At 38.6% G+C, this 24,882-nt stretch overlaps 1 protein-coding gene across 3 annotated transcripts in view; it reads right to left on the bottom strand.

The window, feature by feature from the left end:
- The window catches only part of LOC110451288 (phospholipid transfer protein C2CD2L-like), a 115,119-nt gene that overhangs the window by 68,383 nt on the left and 21,854 nt on the right, over positions 1–24,882 (bottom strand). For all 3 annotated transcript variants that reach the window (XM_021499216.1, XM_021499217.1, XM_021499218.1), the window contains exons 2-3: positions 21,908–22,003; positions 2,159–2,278 (exon numbers count right to left, since the gene is read on the bottom strand). In XM_021499216.1, the coding sequence (XP_021354891.1) occupies positions 2,159–2,278; positions 21,908–22,003 (216 nt within the window). The remainder of the gene's footprint in view (positions 1–2,158; positions 2,279–21,907; positions 22,004–24,882) is intronic.

Here is a 24,882-nt window from a genome sequence, read left to right as displayed (position 1 = left end):
ATAAGTAAGGGGTGTTATGTTTGGAGGCTTGGCATCAAGGTGTTTTAGGATGGAGGGTGGAGTACCCACTGTTCTCTAGGGGATGAGAGGAATTCAGGGTGTTTAGTGTAAGTAAGGGGTGTTATATTTGGAGGCTGGGCGTCAAGGTGTTTTAGGATGAAGGGTGGAGTATCACTGTTCTCTAGGGGACGAGAGGAATTCAGGATGTTTAGTGTAAGTAAGGGGTGTTATATTTGGAGGCTTGGCGTCAAGGTGTTTTAGGATGAAGGGTGGAGTATCACTGTTCTCTAGGGGATGAGAGGAATTCAGGATGTTTAGGGTAAGTAAGGAGTGTTATGTTTGGAGGGTGTTTTAGGATGGAGGGTGGAGTACCCACTGTTCTATAGGGGATGAGAGGAATTCAGGATGTTTAGGGTAAGTAAGGGGTGTTATGTTTGGAGGCTGGGCGTCAAGGTGTTTTAGGATGAAGGGTGGAGTATCACTGTGCTCTAGGGGATGAGAGGAATTCAGGATGTTTAGGGTAAGTAAGGGGTGTTATATTTGGAGGCTTGGCGGCAAGGTGTTTTAGGATGAAGGGTGGAGTATCACTGTTCTCTAGGGGACGAGAGGAATTCAGGATGTTTAGTGTAAGTAGGGGGTGTTATGTTTGGAGGCTGGGAGTCGAGGTGTTTTAGGATGGAGGGTGGAGTACCCACTGGTCTCTAGGGGATGAGAGGAATTCAGGACGTTTAGTGTAAGTAAGGGGTGTTATATTTGGAGGCTTGGCGGCAAGGTGTTTTAGGATGAAGGGTGGAGTATCACTGTTCTCTAGGGGACGAGAGGAATTCAGGATGTTTAGTGTAAGTAAGGGGTGTTATGTTTGGAGGGTGTTTTAGGATGGAGGGTGGAGTACCCACTGGTCTCTAGGGGATGAGAGGAATTCAGGATGCTTTGAGTAAGTAAGGGGTGTTATGTTTGGAGGGTGTTTTAGGATGGAGGGTGGAGTACCCACTGGTCTCTAGGGGATGAGAGGAATTCAGGATTTTTAGGGTAAGTAAGGGGTGTTATGTTTTGAGGCGGGGAGTCAAGGTGTTTTAGGATGGGGGGGGGAGTACCCACTGTTCTCTAGGGGATGGGAGGAATTCAGGATGTTTAGTGTAAGTAAGGGGTGTTATGTTTGAACGCTGGGACTCAAGGTGTTTTAGGATGGAGGGTGGAGGACCCTCTGTTCTCTAGGGGATGAGAGGAATTCAGTATGTTTAGTGTAAGTAAGGGGTGTTATGTTTGAACGCTGGGACTCAAGGTGTTTTAGGATGGGGGGTGGAGTACCCACTGTTCTCTAGGGGATGAGAGGAATTCAGGATGTTTAGGGTAAGTAAGGGGTGTTATGTTTGGAGGGTGTTTTAGGATGGAGGGTGGAGTACCCACTGTTCTCTAGGGGATGGGAAGAGTTTAGGATGTTTAGGGTAACTATGGAGTGTTATATTTGGAGGCTGGGAGTCAAGGTGTTTTAGGATGGAGGGTGGAGTACCCACTGTTCTCTAGGGGATGGGAAGAGTTTAGGATGTTTAGGGTAACTATGTAGTGTTATATTTGGAGGCTGGGAGTCAAGGTGGTTTAGGATGGGGGGTGGAGTACCCACTGTTCTCTAGGGGATGGGAAGAGTTTAGTATGTTTAGGGTAACTATGGAGTGTTATATTTGGAGGCTGGGAGTCAAGGTGTTTTAGGATGGAGGGTGGAGTATCCACTGTTCTCTAGGGGATGAGAGGAATTCAGTATGTTTAGTGTAAGTAAGGGGTGTTATATTTGGAGGCTGGGAGTCAAGGTGCTTTAGGATGGAGGGTGGAGTACCCACTGTTCTCTAGGGGATGGGAAGAGTTTAGTATGTTTAGGGTAACTATGGAGTGTTATATTTGGAGGCTGGGAGTCAAGGTGCTTTAGGATGGAGGGGGGAGTACCCACTGTTCTCTAGGGGATGAGAGGGATTCAGGATGTTTAGTGTAAGTAAGGGGTGTTATATTTGGAGGCTAGGAGTCAAGGTGCTTTAGGATGGGGGGTGTATGTAGTTCACACTGTTCCCTATTTCTGAGGGAGGAGTTAAGGATGTTTAGGGTAAGAAGTGTTATATTTGGTGACAGGGAGTAGTAGGACTGTTAGGTTTGAGGATATAGTACTTACTGTTCCCTTGAGTTTGAGAATGTTTGTAGTAAGATTGGTCAATTTAACACCCTCCGCCGTCTGCTGCGAGGCAAACACCGCCAGCGACAGATCACGTGAGTCTGTCTTACATGTGACCACCTAAAATGAAAAAAATGAAAAACGTTAGTGATTAAAAAAATAACATTACATATTTACATCACTTCAAAAAGTATTGTTTTTATCAAGATAATATATAATCTTCAACAAAATTCATCAGCTTGGAAATATGTCATGTCGACTTAATACACAAATAATGTACGTATCAAAAGTGCCTTACGTTTCAAGACTGACTATATAGCTAAGACTAGTCCCTGTATAGCTGTACTGTGACTGTCATAGCTTGACAAAGGGACCAGTCGGTCTTGAAATGTTGCCACACGTTTGATAAGTACATTGTTTGAGTATAAAGTAAAAGTTTGATATAAGATAATATATATACATTTTTATTTAGTAATGCGAGACAAAACCAAAATGTTCAGTAACAAGTTACAGTAAAGCATAAGAGTTTGTCCCAGAGACTAACAACCTTGAGATGTTCCAGACCAATTTGTCTACTGCAAAACATATCTGATGAATCTTGTAACCACTTATGTTTCTGACAGAAGTGCTTTAATTCAAACAAAATCAATAGTTATGACTTTGGTTGTAACAAATCACTCAGGCTCAAATAATCATCAATGGCTCCAGTTTGGAGTTAAACATATTGACAAAACAAGCAATTTTATAGTTTTATCAATATCCCACATATTCTGAAAACTGTCCACCCTCATTCTTCCAAAATATTTGACCACATGTTATCATTATGATGCACCAGTTCTCACCGTTTCTGATCAATTAACTCATTCATCCCTGAAATTTCATAATGAACTATTCCAACCTTTGAGAAGGAAGAATCCAAATGTGTCTTCAGGGGTGATTGAGGTAACTGTACAATTGCACATTTTTTCTTAACATTTTTAGATCAGAGCTTAAAGTTCACCATTACTGTTCTGTTCCTATAGATCTGGCATGGTCAACCTAGCAAGTCTTTAACAGGTCTGACAAGGTCAACCTAGCAAGTCTTTGACAGGTCTGACAAGGTCAACCTAGCAAGTCTTTTTAACAGGTCTGGCATGGTCAACCTAGGAAGTCTTTAACAGGTCTGACAAGGTCAACCTACCAAGTCTTTCACAGGTCTGGCGTGATCAACCTAGCAAGTCTTTAACAGGTCTGACATCGTCAGCCTAACAAGTCTTTTACAGGTCTGGCATGGTCAACTTTTACAGGTCTGACAAGGTCAACCTAGCAAGTCTTTAACAGGTCTGACATCGTCAGCCTAACAAGTCTTTTACAGGTCTGGCATGGTCAACTTTTACAGGTCTGACAAGGTCAACCTAGCAGGTCTTTAACAGGTCTGACAAGGTCAACCTAGCAAGTCTTTAACAGGGCAGGCGTGATCAACCTAGCAAGTCTTTAACAGGTCTGACAAGGTCAACCTAGCAAGTCTTTTACAGGTCTGACAAGGTCAACCTAGCAGGTCTTTAACAGGTCTGACAAGGTCAACCTAGCAAGTCTTTAACAGGTCTGACAAGGTCAACCTAGAAAGTCTGTAACAGGTCTGGTATGGTCAACCTAGCAAGACTTTCACAAGTCTGACAAGGTCAATCTAGCAAGTCTTTAACAGGTCTGGCATGGTCAACCTAGCACGTCTTTAACAGGTCTGGCAGGGTCAACCTAGCAAGTCTTTAACAGGTCTGGCACGGTCAACCTAGCAAGTCTTTTACAGGTCTGGCAAGGTCAACCTAGCAGGTCTTTAACAGGTTTGACAAGGTCAACCTAGCACGTCTTTAACAGGGCTGACAAGGTCAACCTAGCACGTCTTTAACAGGTCTGGCATGGGCAACCTAGCAAGTCTTTAACAGGTCTGACAGGGTCAACCTAGAAAGTCTGTAACAGGTCTGGTATGGTCAACCTAGCAAGTCTTTCACAAGTCTGACAAGGTCAATCTAGCAAGTCTTTAACACGTCTGGCATGGTCAACCTAGCACGTCTTTAACAGGCCTGGCATGGTCAACCTAGCAAGTCTTTAACATGTCTGGCATGGTCAACCTAGCACGTCTTTAACAGGTCTGACAAGGTCAACCTAGCACGTCTTTAACAGGTCTGACAAGGTCAACCTAGAAGGTCTGTAACAGGTCTGGTATGGTCAACCTAGCAAGACTTTCACAAGTCTGACAAGATCAACCTAGCAAGTCTTTAACAGGTCTGGCATGGTCAACCTAGCACGTCTTTAACAGGTCTGGCATGGTCAACCTAGCAAGTCTTTAACAGGTCTGGCATGGTCAACCTAGCACGTCTTTAACAGGTCTGGCATGGTCAACCTAGCAAGTCTTTAACAGGTCTGGCATGGTCAACCTAGCACGTCTTTAACAGGTCTGGCATGGTCAACCTAGCAAGTCTTTAACAGGTCTGGCATGGTCAACCTAGCACGTCTTTAACAGGTCTGGCATGGTCAACCTAGCAAGTCTTTAACAGGTCTGGCATGGTCAACCTAGCACGTCTTTAACAGGTCTGGCATGGTCAACCTAGCAAGTCTTTAACAGGTCTGGCATGGTCAACCTAGCAAGTCTTTAACAGGTCTGACAAGGTCAACTTAGCAAGTCTTTTACAGGTCTGGCATGGTCAACCTAGCAAGTCTTTTACAGGTCTGGCATGGTCAACCTAGGAAGTCTGTCACAGGTCTGACAAGGTCAACTTAGCAAGTCTATTACAGGTCTGGCATGGTCAACCTAGCAAGTCTTTTACAGGTCTGACATGGTCAACCTAACAAGTCTTTTACAGGTATGACAAGGACAACCTAGCAAGTCTTTAACAGGTCTTGCATGATCAACCTAGCAAATCTTTAATAGGCTTTGACATACTAACAAAACAACAAGTCTTTGACAAGTCTGGCAAGGTCAATAAAGCAATAATAAATCTTAAAAAAGTTTTTTGTCTTTTGTCTTTGACTGTTATGAAAAAGTCAATTTAGTATCTAGCAATTTTTTGGCAGATTTTAAAAAGTTGCTACATTGACCGGTCTTATCTGGAAAGGTCAATGTAGCAAGTGTTTGATAGATCACAGATCTATATAGTCAACCTAACAATTCTGAGACTGACCAGAATGAAAGATGAAGTCATTTCAGAAACAAATTACAAGATCCCTTCCCTAAGGAAACATATCTACTTAACATGTAATTGTGTTCCTCTGGAAATAATGGCCTGCCACACGAACTACAACTAGCAACAAGGAGATAGCACACCAACAGCTTGTCCACCGAATCGCCTATCAGAACACCATTACTGGTGGGGGGAGGGGGGGGGGGGAAGATTTCATCAAATGGCAACCGCCAGAGTTCTTTTAATGTTTTATCAAACACTGCACGGCACATTTAACATTGTAATATAGCTATAATTTCACCGGCAATGCTACTCATGTAATCACCTCCATTTAGAGGGCCACTTGTGTATAGAGACCACTGTTAATATTCTATATTGTTATGATTTCATTGGGAAAAGAAAGTTATTCAGAGACAATCTTTGGTACAAAATGTACCTGGCTCTAAATAATTTCATTGTCTACTTTCCACGGAATGCCATGAAAACCTGTGGAAATCCAAATAATTCTGTGGATTTTATATTTTCACAGAAAATTTCTGTGCAATAAATTCTTCACATCCAATAAAACAAGCTGTTATAAGTGTGAGGTATAATAACATCTTGGTACAGGAAAAGGGCAAGGTAGGAGTATCAAGGAATGAAAGAGAACATATTTACTGTAAAACATTACGATGCTCATTGCGTTATTTGCCACTTTGTTTACCATCAACTTAAGTAACTATTCCTTTGTATGTCTCCTTCAGTTGGGAGTGGAGGAGTATGGGGGAGTGGAGGAGTAGGGGAGTGGATGATTAGGGGGAGTGGATGAGTAGGGGGAGTGGATGATTAGGGGGAGTGGAAGAGTATGGGGAATGGAGGTAGGGGGGAGTGGAGGAGTAGGGGAGTGGAGGAGTAGGGGAGTGGATGATTAGGGGGAGTGGAAGGGTATGGGGAATGGAGGTAGGGGGGAGTGGAGGAGTAGGGGAGTGGAGGAAGGGGGGAGTGGAGGAGTAGGGGAGTGGATGATTAGGGGGATTGGAGGAGTATGGGGGAGTGGAGGAGTAGGGGAGTGGATGATTAGGGGGATTGGAGGAGTATGGGGGAGTGGAGGAGTAGGGAAGTGGAGGAGTAGGGGAGTGGAGGATTAGGGGAGTGGAGGAGTAGGGGAGTGGAGGATTAGGGGATTGGAAGAGTAGGGGAGTGGAGGAGTAGGGGAGTGGAAGAGTATGGGGAGTGGAGGAGTAGGGGAGTGGAGGATTAGGGTGAGTGGAAGAGTATGGGGAGTGGCGGTAGGGGGGAGTGGAGAAGTAAGGGGGAGTGGAGGAGTAGGGGAGTGGAGGATTGGGGGAGTGGAGGAGTAGGGGAGTGGATGATTAGGGGGATTGGAGGAGTATGGGGGAGTGGAGGAGTAGGGAAGTGGAGGAGTAGGGGAGTGGAGGATTAGGGGAGTGGAGGAGTAGGGGAGTGGAGGAGTAGGGGAGTGGATGATTAGGGGGATTGGAGGAGTATGGGGGAGTGGAGGAGTAGGGAAGTGGAGGAGTAGGGGAGTGGAGGATTGGGGGAGTGGAGGAGTAGGGGAGTGGATGATTAGGGGGATGGGAGGAGTATGGGGGAGTGGAGGAGTAGGGAAGTGGAGGAGTAGGGGAGTGGAGGATTAGGGGAGTGGAGGAGTAGGGGAGTGGAGGATTAGGGTGAGTGGAAGAGTATGGGGAGTGGCGGTGGGGGGGAGTGGAGAAGTAAGGGGGAGTGGAGGAGTAGGGGAGTGGAGGATTTGGGGAGTGGAAGAGTATAGGGAGTGGAGGTAGGGGGGAGTTGAGGAGAAGGGGGGGGGGGGGGGGAGGAGTATGGGGAGTGGAGGAGTATGGGGAGTGGGGGAGTGGAGGAATGGGGGAGTGGAGGAGTATGGGGAGTGGAGGAGTATGAGCGATAAAGGAGTATAGGGGAGTAAAGGAGTATTGGGGAAGTGAAGGAGTATGGGGAGTGAACATGATAGATGGAGTAGGAGAGTAAATGAGTAGAGAAGTGAAAGAGTTAGGAGTGAACTTGATGGATGAAATAGGGGAGATATCTGTAGACAGAGAGAGAAGAGCAGGCTTGGGTAAAAGAAGGTTGCTGACGTGTGTTAACATATATCAACAGTTGTATCTGTTGAATTAGGTTCCCTTTAATGTAGAAATGTTCCTCACAGAAAAACAGTACAATAAAGAGGAGATAGACAGATTGATGATGCAGTAGACTACACCAAGTAGACAGATGGTAACAAAGATACTAGACGTTAACACCTGTGTTGCCATGGTTACCACATGTAAAACCTGTCATGTATGACATACAGGAAGTATACGTACATATGTATCTGTACAGAAGGAGCCTAAACAATGGTTACCATGGATACAGGCACCAATCCATATCCCCTAGGTGCTTAACAGGTCCACGTCTGATATCATTGTACCGCAATGCTTCCATTTGAACCGGTGTGTACTTTGTACAATTGAAAGCATGCCTAGGACACAAGGGAAATTAAACCAATTTCTATTCTAACAACAACAACAACAACTTCAATTCGTTTTTGAAGCTTGGAATCAGCTACTTTAATGGATTGTAAAACTATTTCTGGAATAACCCTTTCACGACTGTAGACCATAATGGACTCGCCCATATCAATGCATGGTAGAGTCTACTAAAGTTTACATAGGGGTGAAAGGGTTAAGTAAGCACAATTTGTTGAAACATTGGAATGTGATTTTATCCTATCTATAATTATAACTGCTATGTTAGTGAGAGCACTGAAGAACCTGTTTAACGTCGTATTAACAGGCAAAGGTCATTAAAGGACATACCTCCATGAGTGTTATGTATGCATGCATGTGTGAACATGTGCTGGAGGCAGGGTATGTCGGTGTATTTGCCTCCTTGAGATAGGGGCAGATCTGATGCCGACTTTATATTGCTACCTCACTGAAATACTGTGCTGTAGGCACCCAGCACAGCATTCCGCCAGGTCACATTATACTGACAACGGTTAAACAAGGTGTTGTGATTACCTGAAATGCTGAACATTAAGCAGGGAAAACAACTACCATAATTTAAGGACTTTGGTATATCCTGGCCTGGGGACAGAACCCATTGCCTTCCTCACCTGGGCCTCAAAACAAGAAATTGCTGAAAATTCAACACCAGGCATCAACCACCATCCGATACCTGCATCAGCCCAAGTATATACAGGATTGTCTTCTTAATTCTTTCTTCTCGATAATGCCAACTACACTAGTACCTACTACCAAATATTAAAACATTAAAACATAGGGATTCTTTGATATTTGCTTTATATCCTATTAACAGCTATGGACTAGCCAGGTTTTGGTAGTGGGGGGAAACCAGAGTACCTGGAGAAAAGCTACGACCTTCAACCAGTTATAACCTTGCAGTAAACTGCCCCACATAGGCTTCAAACCTGTAACCCAGTCGTTGAGGGCTAGTGATCGTAGACATACAGAAGACGCCTTTACCACTCGGCCACTGTGGTCCCCCATGAGGACTTTACCACTCGGCCACTGTGGTCCCCCATGATGCCTTTACCACTCGGCCACTGTGGTCCCCCATGAGAACTTTACCACTCGGCCACTGTGGTCCACCATGAGGACTTTACCACTCGGCCACTGTGGCCCCCCATGAGGACTTTACCCCTCGGCCATTGTGGTCCCCCATGAGGACTTTACCACTCAGCCACTGTGGTCCCCCATGAGGACTTTACCGCTCGGCCACTGTGGTCCCCCATGAGAACTTTGCCACTCGGCCACTGTGGTCCCCCATGAGGGCTTTACCACTCGGCCACTGTGGTACCCCATGAGGACTTTACCACTCGGCCACTGGGGTCCCCCATGAGGACTTTACCACTCGGCCCCTGTGGTCCCCCATGAGGACTTTACCACTCGGCCATTGTGGTCCCCTATGAGGACTTTACCACTCGGCCACTGTGGTTCCCTATGAGGACTTTACCACTCGGCCACTGTGGTCCACCATGAGGACTTTACCACTCGGCCACTGTGGTCCCCTATGAGGACTGTCTCTCGAGTTTGGCAAAGGTGACTGACTGTAGGTTTTGTACAGGTACATTTTATACTTATGTATCAGTAATTTCATTTCTTACTCGCTTGATAAAATCTCACATCTCAATTACTTACACGGTTTAATTTGATTCAGGTGTTGTTGTCAGCTTACATCAGCAAACATCTAACCTACGGCAATAAAATATCCATCTGCCAAATTGCTTCCTGGAAGTGTGTGTATACCTCTCATTTTACCTTTTCCTCACTTTCTGGGTTCAGTTAAAGCTCAAAGGTGATAAGCTTAATCAGTGAGAGTGCGATTTTATTTTTTGTGTAACTTTAAATCACAGCCACTATTTATAATTAACGCAGTTCAAACTTTCCAGGTAGCAAATATTTTAGTGGAGTAAAATTACATATGAATTATGAGTTTTTATATTGTACAATGACCAAATTATAAGAGGCTAAGAAAGGTTAAACAGTGGTTCAGCTATTCACCTTTGGAACAACTGGGCCCTGCTTGTTTTTTTTTATTTTAACATTAAATGAAAATAATTGCCCCGGGTCTCACATCAAACAAATGCAAATTGGTTTATTTTAATTTACGTCTGCTAAAACATTGCAGCATTTATATATATAGCACGTGTATTGTTGACACTAGAACAAATTAAATAGAATCAATTTTGACTGGATCAGATACAAATCATTGATGTTTGCAAAAAGCCTGCTGATATTAGCAGTCAACAGCACTTCTAGTAAAGTAAAGGAAGATTAGAAGGATCTATAATGTGTCAAAATGGGGCACGGTATCAAGTCAAGATTCAGGGCTAGACATGTATTTTAAAGACCACTAGTCAATTGGGGTAAGGGTTTCCAATAATTACTCAACCATATACAAATTCAACTGACGCAATATTATTCAACAAGGCAAGCAATATCAGATTTTGACTACTCAATCGCGCTAGTGTTTTTTAGAACCAGGGTTTTAATCTCGGATGCTTCAACTCTAGGGGGGGGTTAAGGGGTTGCAGTGGCCAAGTGGTTAAGGGGTCTGACATTCTGCTACCACTAGCCCTCCACCACTGGGTCGCAGGTTCGAGGCCTACGTGGGGCAGTCGTCGGGTACTGGCCGTAGGTTGGTGGTTTTTCTCAGGGAACTTCGGCTTTCCTCAACCACCAATACCTGGCACGTCCTTAAATGACCATAGCTGTTAATAGGACGTAAAACACAAACAAACCAAACCAACTTCAGAAGGGGATGATACCCGAAGCAGGGTTGTAAATAATTGTGTCTCCGGGGGGAAAAGGAGGGAGGAATGTAGCAGAACTGTCAGGACTGGGTAGATTGTTGGCGACAAGGTAGCTCAATTGGTAGAACATCCGTCTAGAGTTCGGAGGGTCCAGGGTCCAAACCCCGGTCTGGCCATGCATTTTTTTTGTTCATATTACATAAGTATTATGCTTTCTCCAACAGGTGTACAAATCTCCCATCATATTGCTGTCGTAAGATTTGGGAGGCAATCCACAGGTTTTAAAGAGCATTAGATATATAGCTGACTTCACATGGGCGACCAAAACAGGAAAACTGAAGTCTACCATTTTATTAGTTTTAGCAAACTGTAGCGAACTATATCCAAAACCCCCCAATTTAATCCTGTGTCTATACTATATATTAGGTACTGTAATCTTCACTTCCTGACTGAATTGCTCAGGCATGTTTTTTTCCCCATTTCGTGTATTTGATTTACTTGATTATGTTAAACTTCATTTTCATTTATTCCTCCTTACACTTTTTTATTTAATCTTCTTATCCTATCCTGCTGCTGATTTTATAAGATACATGAGGTTTTATATGATTTTAATTTTGATTCCCATCTTAAAAGATTATTCTGGCTCTAAACAAACGAGGGGAAGAGGAGTCTCAGAAAGCCTACTTGCCAACTTTTTGAAATTTCAACAGGGGAGATTCTGCATGCTCAAAATTAAAACCTAAAAAAAATCTGTGTTTATACCCTCTAGAGACAAATAACTCTTTAAAAGACATATAGAGCTGTTCTTTCAAATGAAATTATTAGATCTTAAAAATATAGGAATATAGCTTATGCTAAATTTAAGGTCCAGAATCAGGACTCTCCTTCCTAAATAGGGAGGGTTTGCAAGTATGCGAAAGTGCTGTGAAACCGAGAAGTTCCAGCCTCATAGGGTTACATTGACATATATGGCCTGGCCTGCAGGCCCAATTTATTACCATGAATTACCCCTCAAATGCCTCTTACAATGTCCGGCGTCTGCTCTCCCCACCTCTATCTAACCTTCTCATCACAGAGCCAGACACCTGACACCTCTCCTATATATACACTTATATCCACAAAATATATGTGATGCATACCCACTCATATCTTCTGTTTTTAAAACAACTGAGAGGTTTCCATGGCAACTATCTTCCAATTGTACTTCAGTCATACAACAAACCGTTTGATTGCTCTGATGTTATGACTTTTAAAGCTCCAAGTAATGAAAACCATAAAACGGCACTCGCTACATTGAAAATATCCCTTAGCTGTACAGGAAATAGATTTGTATGGAAAATTCCTTGGATTCCCACAGGAGCAATTTCCGGAATTAAACCACGCTCACTTTGCTACTGTTTAGTAGCAATAGATCATGTTCTCTCAACAGGTAATACAACTCTAAACTTGATTTACAACTATATTCCCTTGACTCATTCAAACCCTGAAGACACATTTAAACTCTTCGAATTCAAAGGATGGAACTGTTTATTATTAATTTTCAGGGGTGAATGCATAGTTTAAATCCATGTTAGATTATTTAAACTGTTCTCCCTCTATCCTTGTTAGATATTACTATAATCCTTTCATACTTGTTTAAATCAAATTATACTTTCACCATCTAGTTTAGATTACAACTATATTACCTTCAATGAGGTCAGGTAACTATTCTCCCTCCACCCATGTTTAAAACTAGTCTCCCTCCATCCATGTTTAAAACTATTCTCCCTCCATCCATGTTTGATTATAACTATTATCCCTCCACCCATGTTTGATTAAAACTAGTCTCCCTCCATCCATGTTTGATTAAAAATATTCTCCCTCCATCTATGTTTGATTAAAACTATTCTCCCTCCATCTATGTTTGATTAAAACTATTATCCCTTCACCCATGTTTGACTAAAACTATTCTCACTCCATCCATATTTGATTATAACTATTTTCCCTTCATCCATGTTTGATTATAACTTTTCTTCCTTCGACCATGTTTGATTATAACTATTCTCCCTCCACCCATGTTTGATTAAAACTATTCTCCCTCCACCCATGTTTGATTATAACTATTCTCCCTTCAACCATATCTGATTAAAACTATTCTCCCTCCATCCTTGTTTGATTAAAACTATTCTCCATTCAGCTGTGTTAGGTTTCAACTATACTCATAATTTTTTGAAAAGACAAACAGCTTTCTTATAGTTTAAAATTGTATAGGCAGGCAGACATTTTTTTCGAAAAGGACGACGCAATCTAATAACAAGTGTTTTACTGTATTAAATGGTTCTTGACATGCTATACATTAACCCTTTCACCCCTATGTAACTTGCGTAGACTCTACCATACATTCATCTGGATGAGTCCATTATGGTCTACAGTGGTGAAAGGGTTAAGCCTGGTCTATTAACATTTCAATAAATAACAATGGGTAATGTATGAATGACCCATCTAGAGACAGCAAGGACAACATCATTTAGGTTGATGAAGCAAAATATTAATTTTCTAGAAATACATTGAGTTGAAATTGCAAACATAAGTGAAGAAAAGCACTATGAATTGTTATAATTATTTAGTTTCTGTGGCATCAATGTTTTGTCTGGAAATGTTGAAGATATTCCTGTCTGAGAGCTTTGCTAGAGGAGACTCAAAGCCTCTCATATAAGTGTCATTGAACAGCAACTGAAGAATTCCGGAAACCAAGGCTGTTTCGACGTTCCTTTGGGAATTGGCCCAGACCCTGTACAGCCCTTGAGCAAAAGACTGTAAAATGACCTTGAATAAATCTGATTTTATAGATTTTCACAACTCTGAACGAATTCCTGTACAATAATGACAATTCAGTCTGAGAATAATTTTATTACATATTTTGGAGTGTGTTACCTAAGAGCAAGTGTTTAAGATAAGTAACAATTCTAGCAAGAACAAAAAAAAGTTCCCACAGTGCTTTTAATTTTGAGCAGTGTGTTAATATAATTTCCCCAATGAAAATTTCAAAATGCTGGCAAGGATACGGTATATGAATCTTGGGAAGAGGAAAAATATACCATGTATATTTTCTGAAGACATATATACTTATAAGTTAACCAAACCGCATTTTATCTTTTTTTTTTACATTCAATCAATTCCTGCCATATATCCATTTTTCTAACCTAAACAATCTACTGTTATTTACACAGTCTTACATTTTCGCGATTTTGACCCAAAATTTGAAAATTAAATTTACACAGATTATAATTAAATTTTGCAGTCTAGACATGTGAAGAAACTAGATTTTCCCTTGTTTTAGCATAGAGACAGGACACTTAGCATATAAAATGTCAAATAGTCAAATGAATACACTTTATTACAGCTTATTGAGTAACAAGTAAGTGTATTCTGTTAACTCATTCACCCCTGAAATTTCATCATGAACTATTCCAACCTTTGATTTGGAAGAGTTCAAATGTGTCTTCAGGGGTGAATGAGTTAATTAAATCAGCAACAAAACTATTCCGTGTGTGATATAATCCATCTTCAACATCGTTACTTTTAACCCTTTCACCCCTGTAGACCATAATGGACTCATCCATATCAATGCATGGTAGAGTCTACTAAAGTTACATAGGGGTGAAAGGGTTAATGATTCTATAGATCATATTTTTCGCGATCAAGTTTGATTCGTGAAATCGCAAAAATATCCTGCTATACAGTATCTTATTTTTTCAAGTTTAACCCACAAAAACACAATGTATACACCCAAACTTGTCCTATTGCATCACTTCCTTTTAACCTTTTCACCCCTGAAGTTTCATAATGAACTATTCCAACCTTTGAATCAGAAGAGTTCAAATGTGTTTTCAGGTGTGAATGAGTTAATATCTCTCCAACAACACCTTTTTCTAAAACTCTAAAAACTTATTAATCTATTCTCATGACATAAGTTAATAGACAATTATTTCTTTTTGTTTTAGATTCTTTCATCTTATTTTCATAACAGTCTCTCTTTTCCCCACTAATTCTCACACACCCTCCCCTTCCCAAACACCACCACCCATATTTCCAAAATACATAACATCCTTTGCTGCCTTTAACACAAACCTGGGTTGGTTTACTTCACAAAAACATGCCATGACTTCCTTATGCCATATATTTATCTTTACATAAGATTTACTCTTTCAGGAGGGGGGGGATGTTTTAATCATTCACCCCTAAAGACAAATTTGAACTCTTCCAATTCAAAGGCTGGATTAGTTCATCATGAAATTTCAGAGGTGAATGTGTTAAAAGATATTGTTCATACGCTTGGCAAGTATCCACTTCGAAAAATACCAAAAATCCTCTCATCCAAAAATGTTGATCAAATCTGAGAGGAACTGACAAGACTCTTCATCGTTTTGTTTGATGCCAAGAATTTCAAGAGAAATACAAGCAATTTTCTTCGTAACGCCAAGAAATTTGAATCAAGTTGAAGCAATGTAAATTTTTAATGTTCGCAGAGCCATCTTCCAATTTGATGCTGTCTAAAACATTATCAACCGTCTCACTGCAGCTGAAAATTCAACATTCCCTTTCTGCTGATAAATGTATCGATTTATACAATATTTTCAAGAAGGTCTACTGAGAACAGACAGTATACGTTAAGGATCCCTGTACCACTGCTCTGTGGTTTATCCTATGTGCAGTAGCCTCCCCTTATTAACTTCCTTTTGGATATATATAACTTTAACTCATTCACCCCTAAAGACACATTTGAGCTCTTCCAATTCATTAAGGTTGAAATAGTCCATTATGAAATTTCAGGGGTGAATGAGTTAAATCAATTAGGCCAGCTGGATGCTTCCGTCGACCAGGTAGCTCAATCGGCTCGAGTGATAGTTAAGCAGCCTGAAGTTCAGGGTTGGAATCTGGATCTAGCCCCGTGTTTTATTTTCATTACACTAAAAACATTGTTGTTGTTTATATTTTGTTTATTTCATCTTTATTGTTTCTCATAAAAGTCCCACAGGGTATGGTTTTCTTTTCATAAATGATTTATCAAAGCTATAGTTATGAAAGCTATAGGCAGAAAAATCAGTTTCAAATACTTAGTTACAATTTTTGGGGAATGGTACGAAGATCCTTAAGTAGATACCTGTCATAAGCAGGAGAAATTTGAAATAACAAAAATCTTTCTTTTAGCAAAGAACAGGATTTTTTAGATTTTTTTTTTTAGCGAATTACATCGTCCTTTAGACGTTAGCTGTTAATAGGACGTGAAACAAAATAAAACCAAGTAGCAAATTACAGACTGTACCTTAGACCTTTGAAATAAATCAGGTTTTCATGATGTTTGAGTTAGCATCATACAAAGAGACAGCCAACAACACAGATAGACTATTGGAGACATACCAATTTGTTTTGAATAAAGCTTAAAATTCTATGTGCAGAAATCTGTCCAGCTTGTTCCTTCCGTATTTTAAGATTGCTTTATTTTTGTAGCTGTTTATCTAACCCTATCTATCATATTTCTATTTGTATGTTTACCTATAATTGGTTATACAAAGCTTGACTCCAAGGCTGTCTATACTGACATCAGGACAGCTCAAAATAATCTTCAAAATAATCTCGACAAGTAAAGACTATTACATTCTTATATAATTGAGAAGGCTCTTGAAGAATTAAAATGAAAAAAGAAAATTGTGGGAAAAAATAGTTCATGTCATACTTCAGTACAGACAATTAAAGATGCAGATCTAGTTTGTCCTAAATACCAACTATTTATTTCATAAAGGTGAACAACGTATAAAGTGAGAAGATTTTAATTTTTGTTCAAATCAACATTCTTAATATGGTCATGAAGTTCAACATCTGAAAATCAAGTTTGTTTATTTTGGTCATGAAATTCAACATCTGCAGATATATTTTTTTATATTCTGGTCATGAAATTCAACATCTCAAGATAATTTTTTATATTTTGGTCAATCAAGATCAATTGCAAGTTTCTGATTTTGTCATGAAATTCAACATCTGAGGTTCAAGTTTCTGATTTTGTCATGAAATTCAATATCTGAAGTTCAAGTTTCTGATTTTGTCATGAAATTCAATATCTGAAGTTCAAGTTTCTGATTTTGTCATGAAATTCAACACCTGAGGTTCAAGTTTCTGATTTTGTCATGAAATTCAATATCTGAAGTTCAAGTTTCTGATTTTGTCATGAAATTCAACACCTGAGGTTCAAGTTTCTGATTTTGTCATGAAATTCAACACCTGAGGTTCAAGTTTCTGATTTTGTCATGAAATTCAATATCTGAAGTTCAAGTTTCTGATTTTGTCATGAAATTCAACACCTGAGGTTCAAGTTTCTGATTTTGTCATGAAATTCAACATCTGAAGTTCAAGTTTCTGACTTTGTCATGAAATTCAACATCTGAGGTTCAAGTTTCTGATTTTGTCATGAATTTAACATCTGAGGTTCAAGTTTCTGATTTTGTCATGAATTTAACATCTGAGGTTCAAGTTTCTGATTTTGTCATGAAATTCAACATCTGAGGGTCAAGTTTCTGATTTTGGCATGAAATTCAACATCTGAAGTTCAAGTTTCTGACTTTGTCATGAAATTCAACATCTGAGGTTCAAGTTTCTAATTTTGTCATGAAATTCAACATCTGAAGTTCAAGTTTCTGATTTTGTCATGAAATTCAATATCTGAAGTTCAAGTTTCTGATTTTGTCATGAAATTCAACACCTGAGGTTCAAGTTTCTGATTTTGGTCATAAAATTCAACATCTATGAAGATCAGACATCTTCCATATCAAATATTATGAATCAATTTGAATGTTTGTACAAAATATTTCATTCCAGGGAAACAAATATGTTTCCGTTTTTGGCATTTTCAAATAAATAAAAACAAATATTGTAATTATGGTGGAAGATCTAGTGTACGTGAAATATAAGCTGCAACTAATAATACTTAGTAACGACCTTCATTTATGCATAAAACAGTCAGAAGCCTGAAGATCAATATATCACCATATACTAAAGATCTGTTCACGAGTGTTCTTCCTGTTGTAACATTAGAATCAATGCTGTGCGCCTTATCTAAAGCTCTTTATAGATCATCATCCCGCGATACCTCACTCGAGCTTAAATTCAATCTGTGTGGAAAAATACCACTTTTCTCCTAAAATTTTCCATTTGCTTCATTCTATTATTGTGTTGGCCAGCTGTGCATCATTTTCTTTTGTTTTCGTTTCGGTCACTATGGCTTTTTCAGGTTGATAAAACCACATATTCACCTGAACAAAAGCCTGTAATTGATAAATATCTCAATACATCAACTGCATTTATATATATATAAAAGAGCCAATTGGCCCATATTCATGAAACCGTTCTGATGCTCAAGTATGGATTTTATGCTCAAGCCTAATATCTTGTTCTGGTTATAAATTAATAAACAAAGCTTATTTTGTAAATGATTTTGAAAACATTTGAAGAGACTTAAAGCCGAATACTGTTTTCAATATTAACATTTTACTTGTTAGCATGATTTAACCCATTCACCCCTCAAGTCATATTTGAACCTTAGCAAATCATGGACTGGGCAAGTCCAGTTTAAATATGTAGGGGTGAATGAGTTAAATGAGTTACAAGAAAGTTGGTTTGAGCACAATTAATCCATGCTTGAGCAAGAGAACAGTTTCATGAATATACGGACCCTGATGTCATATCATATTTATATCTCCCATATGAAAAAGTTAGCCAAATAATTTTTAAATGGAGGGTTCAAACATGATATTATACCAGCCTAAATTAACCTTTAAATTTTACTACAGAAAAGAGTTTCAAACAATTAGTATGATTATATTCCCAATTATTTACCCTGTTTGCAGGAAGAGCTTCATATGTCTAAATAAGGCCCTTGATTATCTATTTACATCAAGGGGTGGCCTTAGTATTGAACACCAAACTTAGATTTATCATCATCATCAGTAAATGCAGAAAGGTAACTCTGTTTATCAACTTCAGCGGGAAAAAAAATAAAAAATATTACAACCTGAACAAAATCTCTTTCATACATATCAAACTTACACAAAACCGTCTGATATGTATATTATTTGGAATAAGATTCATCAGTTGAATAATAAACACTAAGTTTGTTTTGAGCACAAACAGGAATTATAAACTTATTTCCCTCGCTTTCGGAAACGTCTGTTCCCTTTGTCAAGCAAAGAATGCAAAAAAAAATCAAATTTGCCTGACAAAGGAAACAGACGCTTACAAAAGCTCGCAAGATAAGTTTTCAATTCCTGTTTGTGTTCAAGACAAACTTAGACTTTATTATAGGTATATTCATCAGCCGCTTCATTGGGAAAAATATGGAAATATCATACATCACCTTCAGCTTAAAAACACTAAAGAGTCTTTAAGGCTTAGAACAACATACATATGAGAGCAATAGTCGTGATACACGTCTCCAAGTAATCAGATTACACGATAGAGTATAGGACTAGTAGTTCCCTTAGGCCAAAAAATAATAATAGTCTGTTTAGGGTTGCATGGGCAAAACAACAAGGGTAGGTAGTGTTTTTTTCTTTTCTTTTTTGTTTGTTTGTTTGTATATTTTTGTGTACCGTTTGTTCATGTGATTATGACCCTACTATTGTATGTAAAACAAAGAATTACATAAACAAGGTTTATTTGGAGGCAAATTGTGCTCCATATGATGACATTTAGCACCAATACAGAGCTAGAAGTCATTTTGAAAGGCAAAGAACCTTCTAAAATTTGAATATCAGTGGGGGGGTTTTGGGTTTTTTTGGTGGTTTTTTGCATTTTTTATTATTTTATTTCATCAAAAAGTTTTGGGTCGGGGGTGGAAAGCTAGGGTCGGTTGGGAACCCTAAACAGACGTTTAAGTCAACGAGTCCCGTACGTTTAAGTCACAGGTATATACAGCGATACAAGATCCGTATTTCCTTAACTTTGATACATGTACCATGTATTACACTGTTCATAGAAAGAATTTAACTGCATTATACTGCATCTTATCTTTGTTTCATTCCATTTATCCAATTCTAGTGGAACTGGTTAATATATGGCATTGTGTGTAGTGATCTACAGTGAGTTTGAAGTGCCCTAAATATAACCAAACACTAGATCTACCCTGTTAAAATCTCCGATATTCCAATTAGACTACTTATCTCTATGTGTACATGTGTTATATTTAACTGGTTACCGGTAATTAGTTTGGCCTCCCCTGTTTACCTATATAAACTTAATATATTACATCTTCAATTTACATACTATATATATATGTGTGAAATATATGCCTTCCATAGGGAAAGGGCTTTTATAGGCAATGCCTGTCACTGCAGCCCAATCCTATTGTTAATTACAACAAGAAAATCAATTTGAAATGAAAAATTATATGGTGATACCAAATCTGTATTCCCTTAACTTGGATACCATGTACACTGGATTAAATGTTACTTATTCCAGTGAAAAAACCACCAACTATCATCTATATACTTCTTTATAACACCTACCGGTAGCATGATAAATTCATTATCATGGGTTGTCAGTATGAGAATACCCAAGAAGAAGTCGAGAACAATTTGAGAATGGATTTTCCCATTTTGGAATGTATTTTCTCAAAAAAGAACATCTGCTCGCACGAGGTGACGTCCTAAACTGGAAATAGTGTTCACACAAGGTGTTTCATGTAACAAATTTAGAGTCCGTCATAAACAAATCTTTACAAGATTTTGAAAAAGAATTGTGAGGATAACAACACTATTTTAGGCGTAGATGAACATTTTATTTTAAAAATATCTTTCTACACAGTTTTAAGGTGCATGGTATACTTCCACAAAATCTATTTCTTTTACGTTTGTCACAGAACTAGAAGCCTAGAATTGAGAAAAATCTAAGGTTGTGGTATTCAGATTTTATCTACGTGCTCCCTATGAGAAAATTGTTCTCACACCAAACCCTGAAAACACAGTGTGGTAACCTATAACTACACGAATTTCTCAACAAAACAAAAATTATTCTGCCAAAACCTATAGTAATTTTATCTATTGGCATCAACATACGATATAAAAAAATCATGAAATATCTAAAGACCTTATAAGGAATACTGAAGGTCACAATCCACAGACATCGATATTTAAGAGTCGACTTTATTTTACGCGGAAGCCAATATCAGGCTTTAAGCTAAGGCTGCCAAGAAAATTAGCTGACTCCAGTCAAAACATCGTGTCAGTCTAACAAATATACGATGCGCGTCTGACTGATATAAACTCTGTGAAAGTGAATACACGATCCTTTTGGCATCAACTGAATAGCCAACAACAGTATTAGCCCACTCAAATGTGGTGTTATAATCACATAGGTGTCAATCTCTGAAACCTCCGATGAGGGAGATCTCCCTTATTCTAAATTTCCAATGAGGGAGAAAGTATGTGAAATGCGACTGAACCTGCTTTTCTCAATTTATCTTTCCCTTTTTATGTATCAAATAAATCCAAAAAAATTCGTTTAATTCAGACACACCTGCTAAGACCATTACACACACACTGCAGTAACTAGGAGATCATGTGACCACAGGATGTAGATTTTGAGTTTGTGTGAGTTTTGGATTAAATGAGGGAGTTTTGAGGGAGATTGGTAAATTTTGGTCAAAATGAGGGAGTCTGTCTCCCAATGAGGGAGGGTTGACAGCTATGTTATTGTATGGTCCTGGTGCTGTAATTTTTTTTAAGGTTCTTAGAAGAAGACAATTTCTGTAAAAAATTGTTTTTTTTATGAATGGGAAATTTGAGATGCATGGATATTTACAAAAATAATCTGTATTGGCAAATTGTATTAACTTGCCAAAATTAGCTACATTATTCTATGTACCAGTTATATTTTGGAAGAACGTGACTCTTGAGTGATGTTTGTGACATCATTCCAATTGCAACACCATAATCATAATGTCAGAGATTGCAGGCCACAACAACTGAGCTGGTTGCAGTTTCAATTTGTCAGCCAACATGTTCAGAATTACAGGGCTTATAACTCTGAAAGGAAAGCAGTTTAACCCTCATTTATATGGGCAAAAATTTCTCATTATATTACAATATGGCAAATTATTGAGCAAGAACCAGGATATATAATACTTCACTGTGCAAGAAACAGAATCTGTTTTATTGCGAATACCCAATTAAGTCTTAACTCATTCACCCCTAAAATATCATAATGAGCTATTCCAACCGTTGAAATGGAGGAGTTCAAATAAGTGTTCAGGGGTGAAAGAGTTAGTTCTTGTATATATATACTTACATATTTGCCTTCGGTGCCAGCCTCAAAGGTGACCTCACTGAATTTTGGGGGCAGGCTGCCGGACTTGACACGCTCAAACTTCACTTGCACAGGTCCCTGTAAATCCATGAAAGACAGTGTTAAAGGGAGATAATCATTTGAAGCTATAATTAGTGAAATTTTACACAATAGATATTCGCATGCACTTAATACTGTGAAATCATTCATTTTCGTGGGTTTTTAATTTCGTTGATTTTGTGGGTAATCTGCATTCACAAGTTCGTCCTAAGAATAGCTCTTCTGAGCTAAAGTTGCATCGTTACAAACACGACTCCAAATAAAAATTCTTGTATCTTGTATATATATAAGTTCATAGGTCCACAAAATAATAACAAGTTTCACTCAGACATAAAGCCATTCTTCATATGGGTGGATACTTGTAATCCACAAATTCATGCACCCATGGAATTGTGCTTTTTTGGCAAAATTTGGCCTTCAAGAATATATCTGATTTCACAGTAACTTGATGCCAACACTTGATCGGATTTCTCATTACCTTGTTATTTGATTCACCTCATGCTACATGTAGCACTCAGGGCAGTATCATAGAACTTCCTAACTCAAAACTTCATTATAAGCTTCACCTAAAACCTCCCTGAAGTAATCTGTTGGCAACATAATATGACACTTTAATCTATTGCAATTCTTGAAAGAGCACTTGATAGAAATCAACAGGCACTTAAGTCTCTATAGGCTCATGAAACATTTCAGACTTAAGTCTAAATTCGAATGCTGTCTTATTTTTTTCAATTCTATATCAAAATATGATTTTCCTTTTAATGAACAAACTGAAATAAGGATTTTTTCACCAAATTCAGACCAAATTTCAAGAAATACAACTTATATCTTATCAATATTTGAATTTCAAGTCGAATTATGTTTCATGATCCTGAGGACCATACCATTTGGTTGGATAAGAGATTGGGTCAGCAAAGTCTATAGCTAGGTGTAAAAACACAATATTCCATATCTCCAACAAAATAAGTTTCAAAACACTGATCAGCCTAATTAAATCCAGATGAATACACTTTTTTGCTGCTTGAGCTGTTAAGTCTTTCTGAATAATTGGTTGTGTGATTAAAATGATGGGGTTATAAAAATGTTTATAGAATAATTTAAGTAGGCTGCAACATTCACCTTCATCATAAATTGTGAGTTTCACACATTGTACAGAACAAGGGGTTCAATAAACTTAATGGGCCCATATATAGTGATACCCAGCTATTGAATACATGGTTTTTGGATGAGACCTCTAATGCTCCATATCAAGATCCAGGGTCGAGTCTCCAGGGGCAGGGATGGACCCAGGACAAATTATTGTAGCATGACTGAAGTGTCTCTTCTAATACCTAGAAATTGTATACATGGTTATAGGGTGGCGGGAACATCAATATTTTCAGGTTAAGACCTAAAATGTATATCATACATTTTCAGAAGTGACCAATATCTTCAATGGATATTTTTTTGCTTTGAAATGCAAAACTATATTAGATGCATGGCATTGGTTGAGTTTGCCAAGTTTTAGTATCAAAATGAGCAAAGAAATTGCAACTGACCTCACTTTATAACGATATCTTTCACATTCTAACATTGAATATATTACCGAATCACTAGCTTCAGACTCCAACTTTTGAAAAGCTAACAATATTACACTCTTATATGAAAAACAACATATGATAAAATTGATTCAGTTTTTGACGGTATGGTATAAAGATCAAGCATGACATTATTTCATGTGCTAAAAGTACATTTAATTCTGTCAATTCAATAACAATTATGCACAGATGAAAAACAGTCACCCAACTGGAAAAAATATACCTAGTAGACTGAATTTAGTTGTATTCTCTATTTTAATCTTTCAATGGAATTTAACAGGAAAATAAAGTTCAAATTTTTTTCTGAGAAAAATAACATCTTTGTTATTTTTTCAAAGTTAGCTGGTCAATTATATTAGAATACTTAAACTTATACAGTAAAAAGAAGAAAAAAAAAAATGAATCATCATAATTTAATTGTGACAACTTTAATACTCAATTGGCCGGATGCAAAAATTGCTAACTTGCCACTCCTTTTTTAAATAGAGAGAAAAACACTCACGGGAGCTAAATATCCTTTGACCCACTATTCGGGTCATACGCAGCACGCCAATGCTCTGAGAGATCACTTTGTTGGGACGACGTCCTGCAACGTCATTATACGACCAATAAATTTGATGAAAATGGTGAAAAGGTTACTAACATTTCCATACTTCGTCCCCAAATGAAGTTAACGGTTCCAGACTCCACTCCGAATGACGTTAACAATATTTCTTAACCCAATTCTGAAATAAAGTGATCTGCACATGTGATTTATTGCCAAGCACTCCTGAGGCCATAACTACAAGGCAATTGTCCTGCGAGTATATTGTTATTTTTTTCTCCATTAACGCCTGCTGAGAGGTTTGACTAAGCAACACTACTTACACTTAGCATATATGTATTCCAATGTTAGGAAATTGTCAGTCTTGCTTGTAACTTTATCTAAGAGCTGCACCAGTTTTAACAGATATTTTTGTTTGCAAACGGAGAAGAATTTGATTTTTTTTACTATCCTGACCTACAGTTTCATTGTAAATCTAGCTACCAGCCCCTGTTTCTGGCTTGTTGAATTGTACAGCTGACCCCTTAGCGTTCCTCCAACTCTTGCTATTCTTTCTTTCCTTTTCCAGTCTCCTTCCTCCTGTTTTCCACATTTTCCCTTTAGCATTCTCCCCCTTACATGACCCTGCACATCTGCCTCTGATCTAAGCCTCCCTATCCTTTCTTATTTTTCATTATTTCCCCTCTCCTACCATCTCTTCTTTTTCAACCATTTTGACCCCCTTTTCACTTTCTCTCCTGATCCTGCACATCTGCCTCCAACCTAAGCCCCCCCCACCCCACCCCCCATTTCACATC

Source organism: Mizuhopecten yessoensis, unplaced genomic scaffold (assembly GCF_002113885.1).
Source record: "Mizuhopecten yessoensis strain PY_sf001 unplaced genomic scaffold, ASM211388v2 scaffold5913, whole genome shotgun sequence".
Taxonomy (NCBI): domain Eukaryota; kingdom Metazoa; phylum Mollusca; class Bivalvia; order Pectinida; family Pectinidae; genus Mizuhopecten; species Mizuhopecten yessoensis.
The sequence above is the reverse complement of the archived record's forward strand: the minus strand, read 5'-3'. Positions and strand labels throughout refer to the sequence as shown.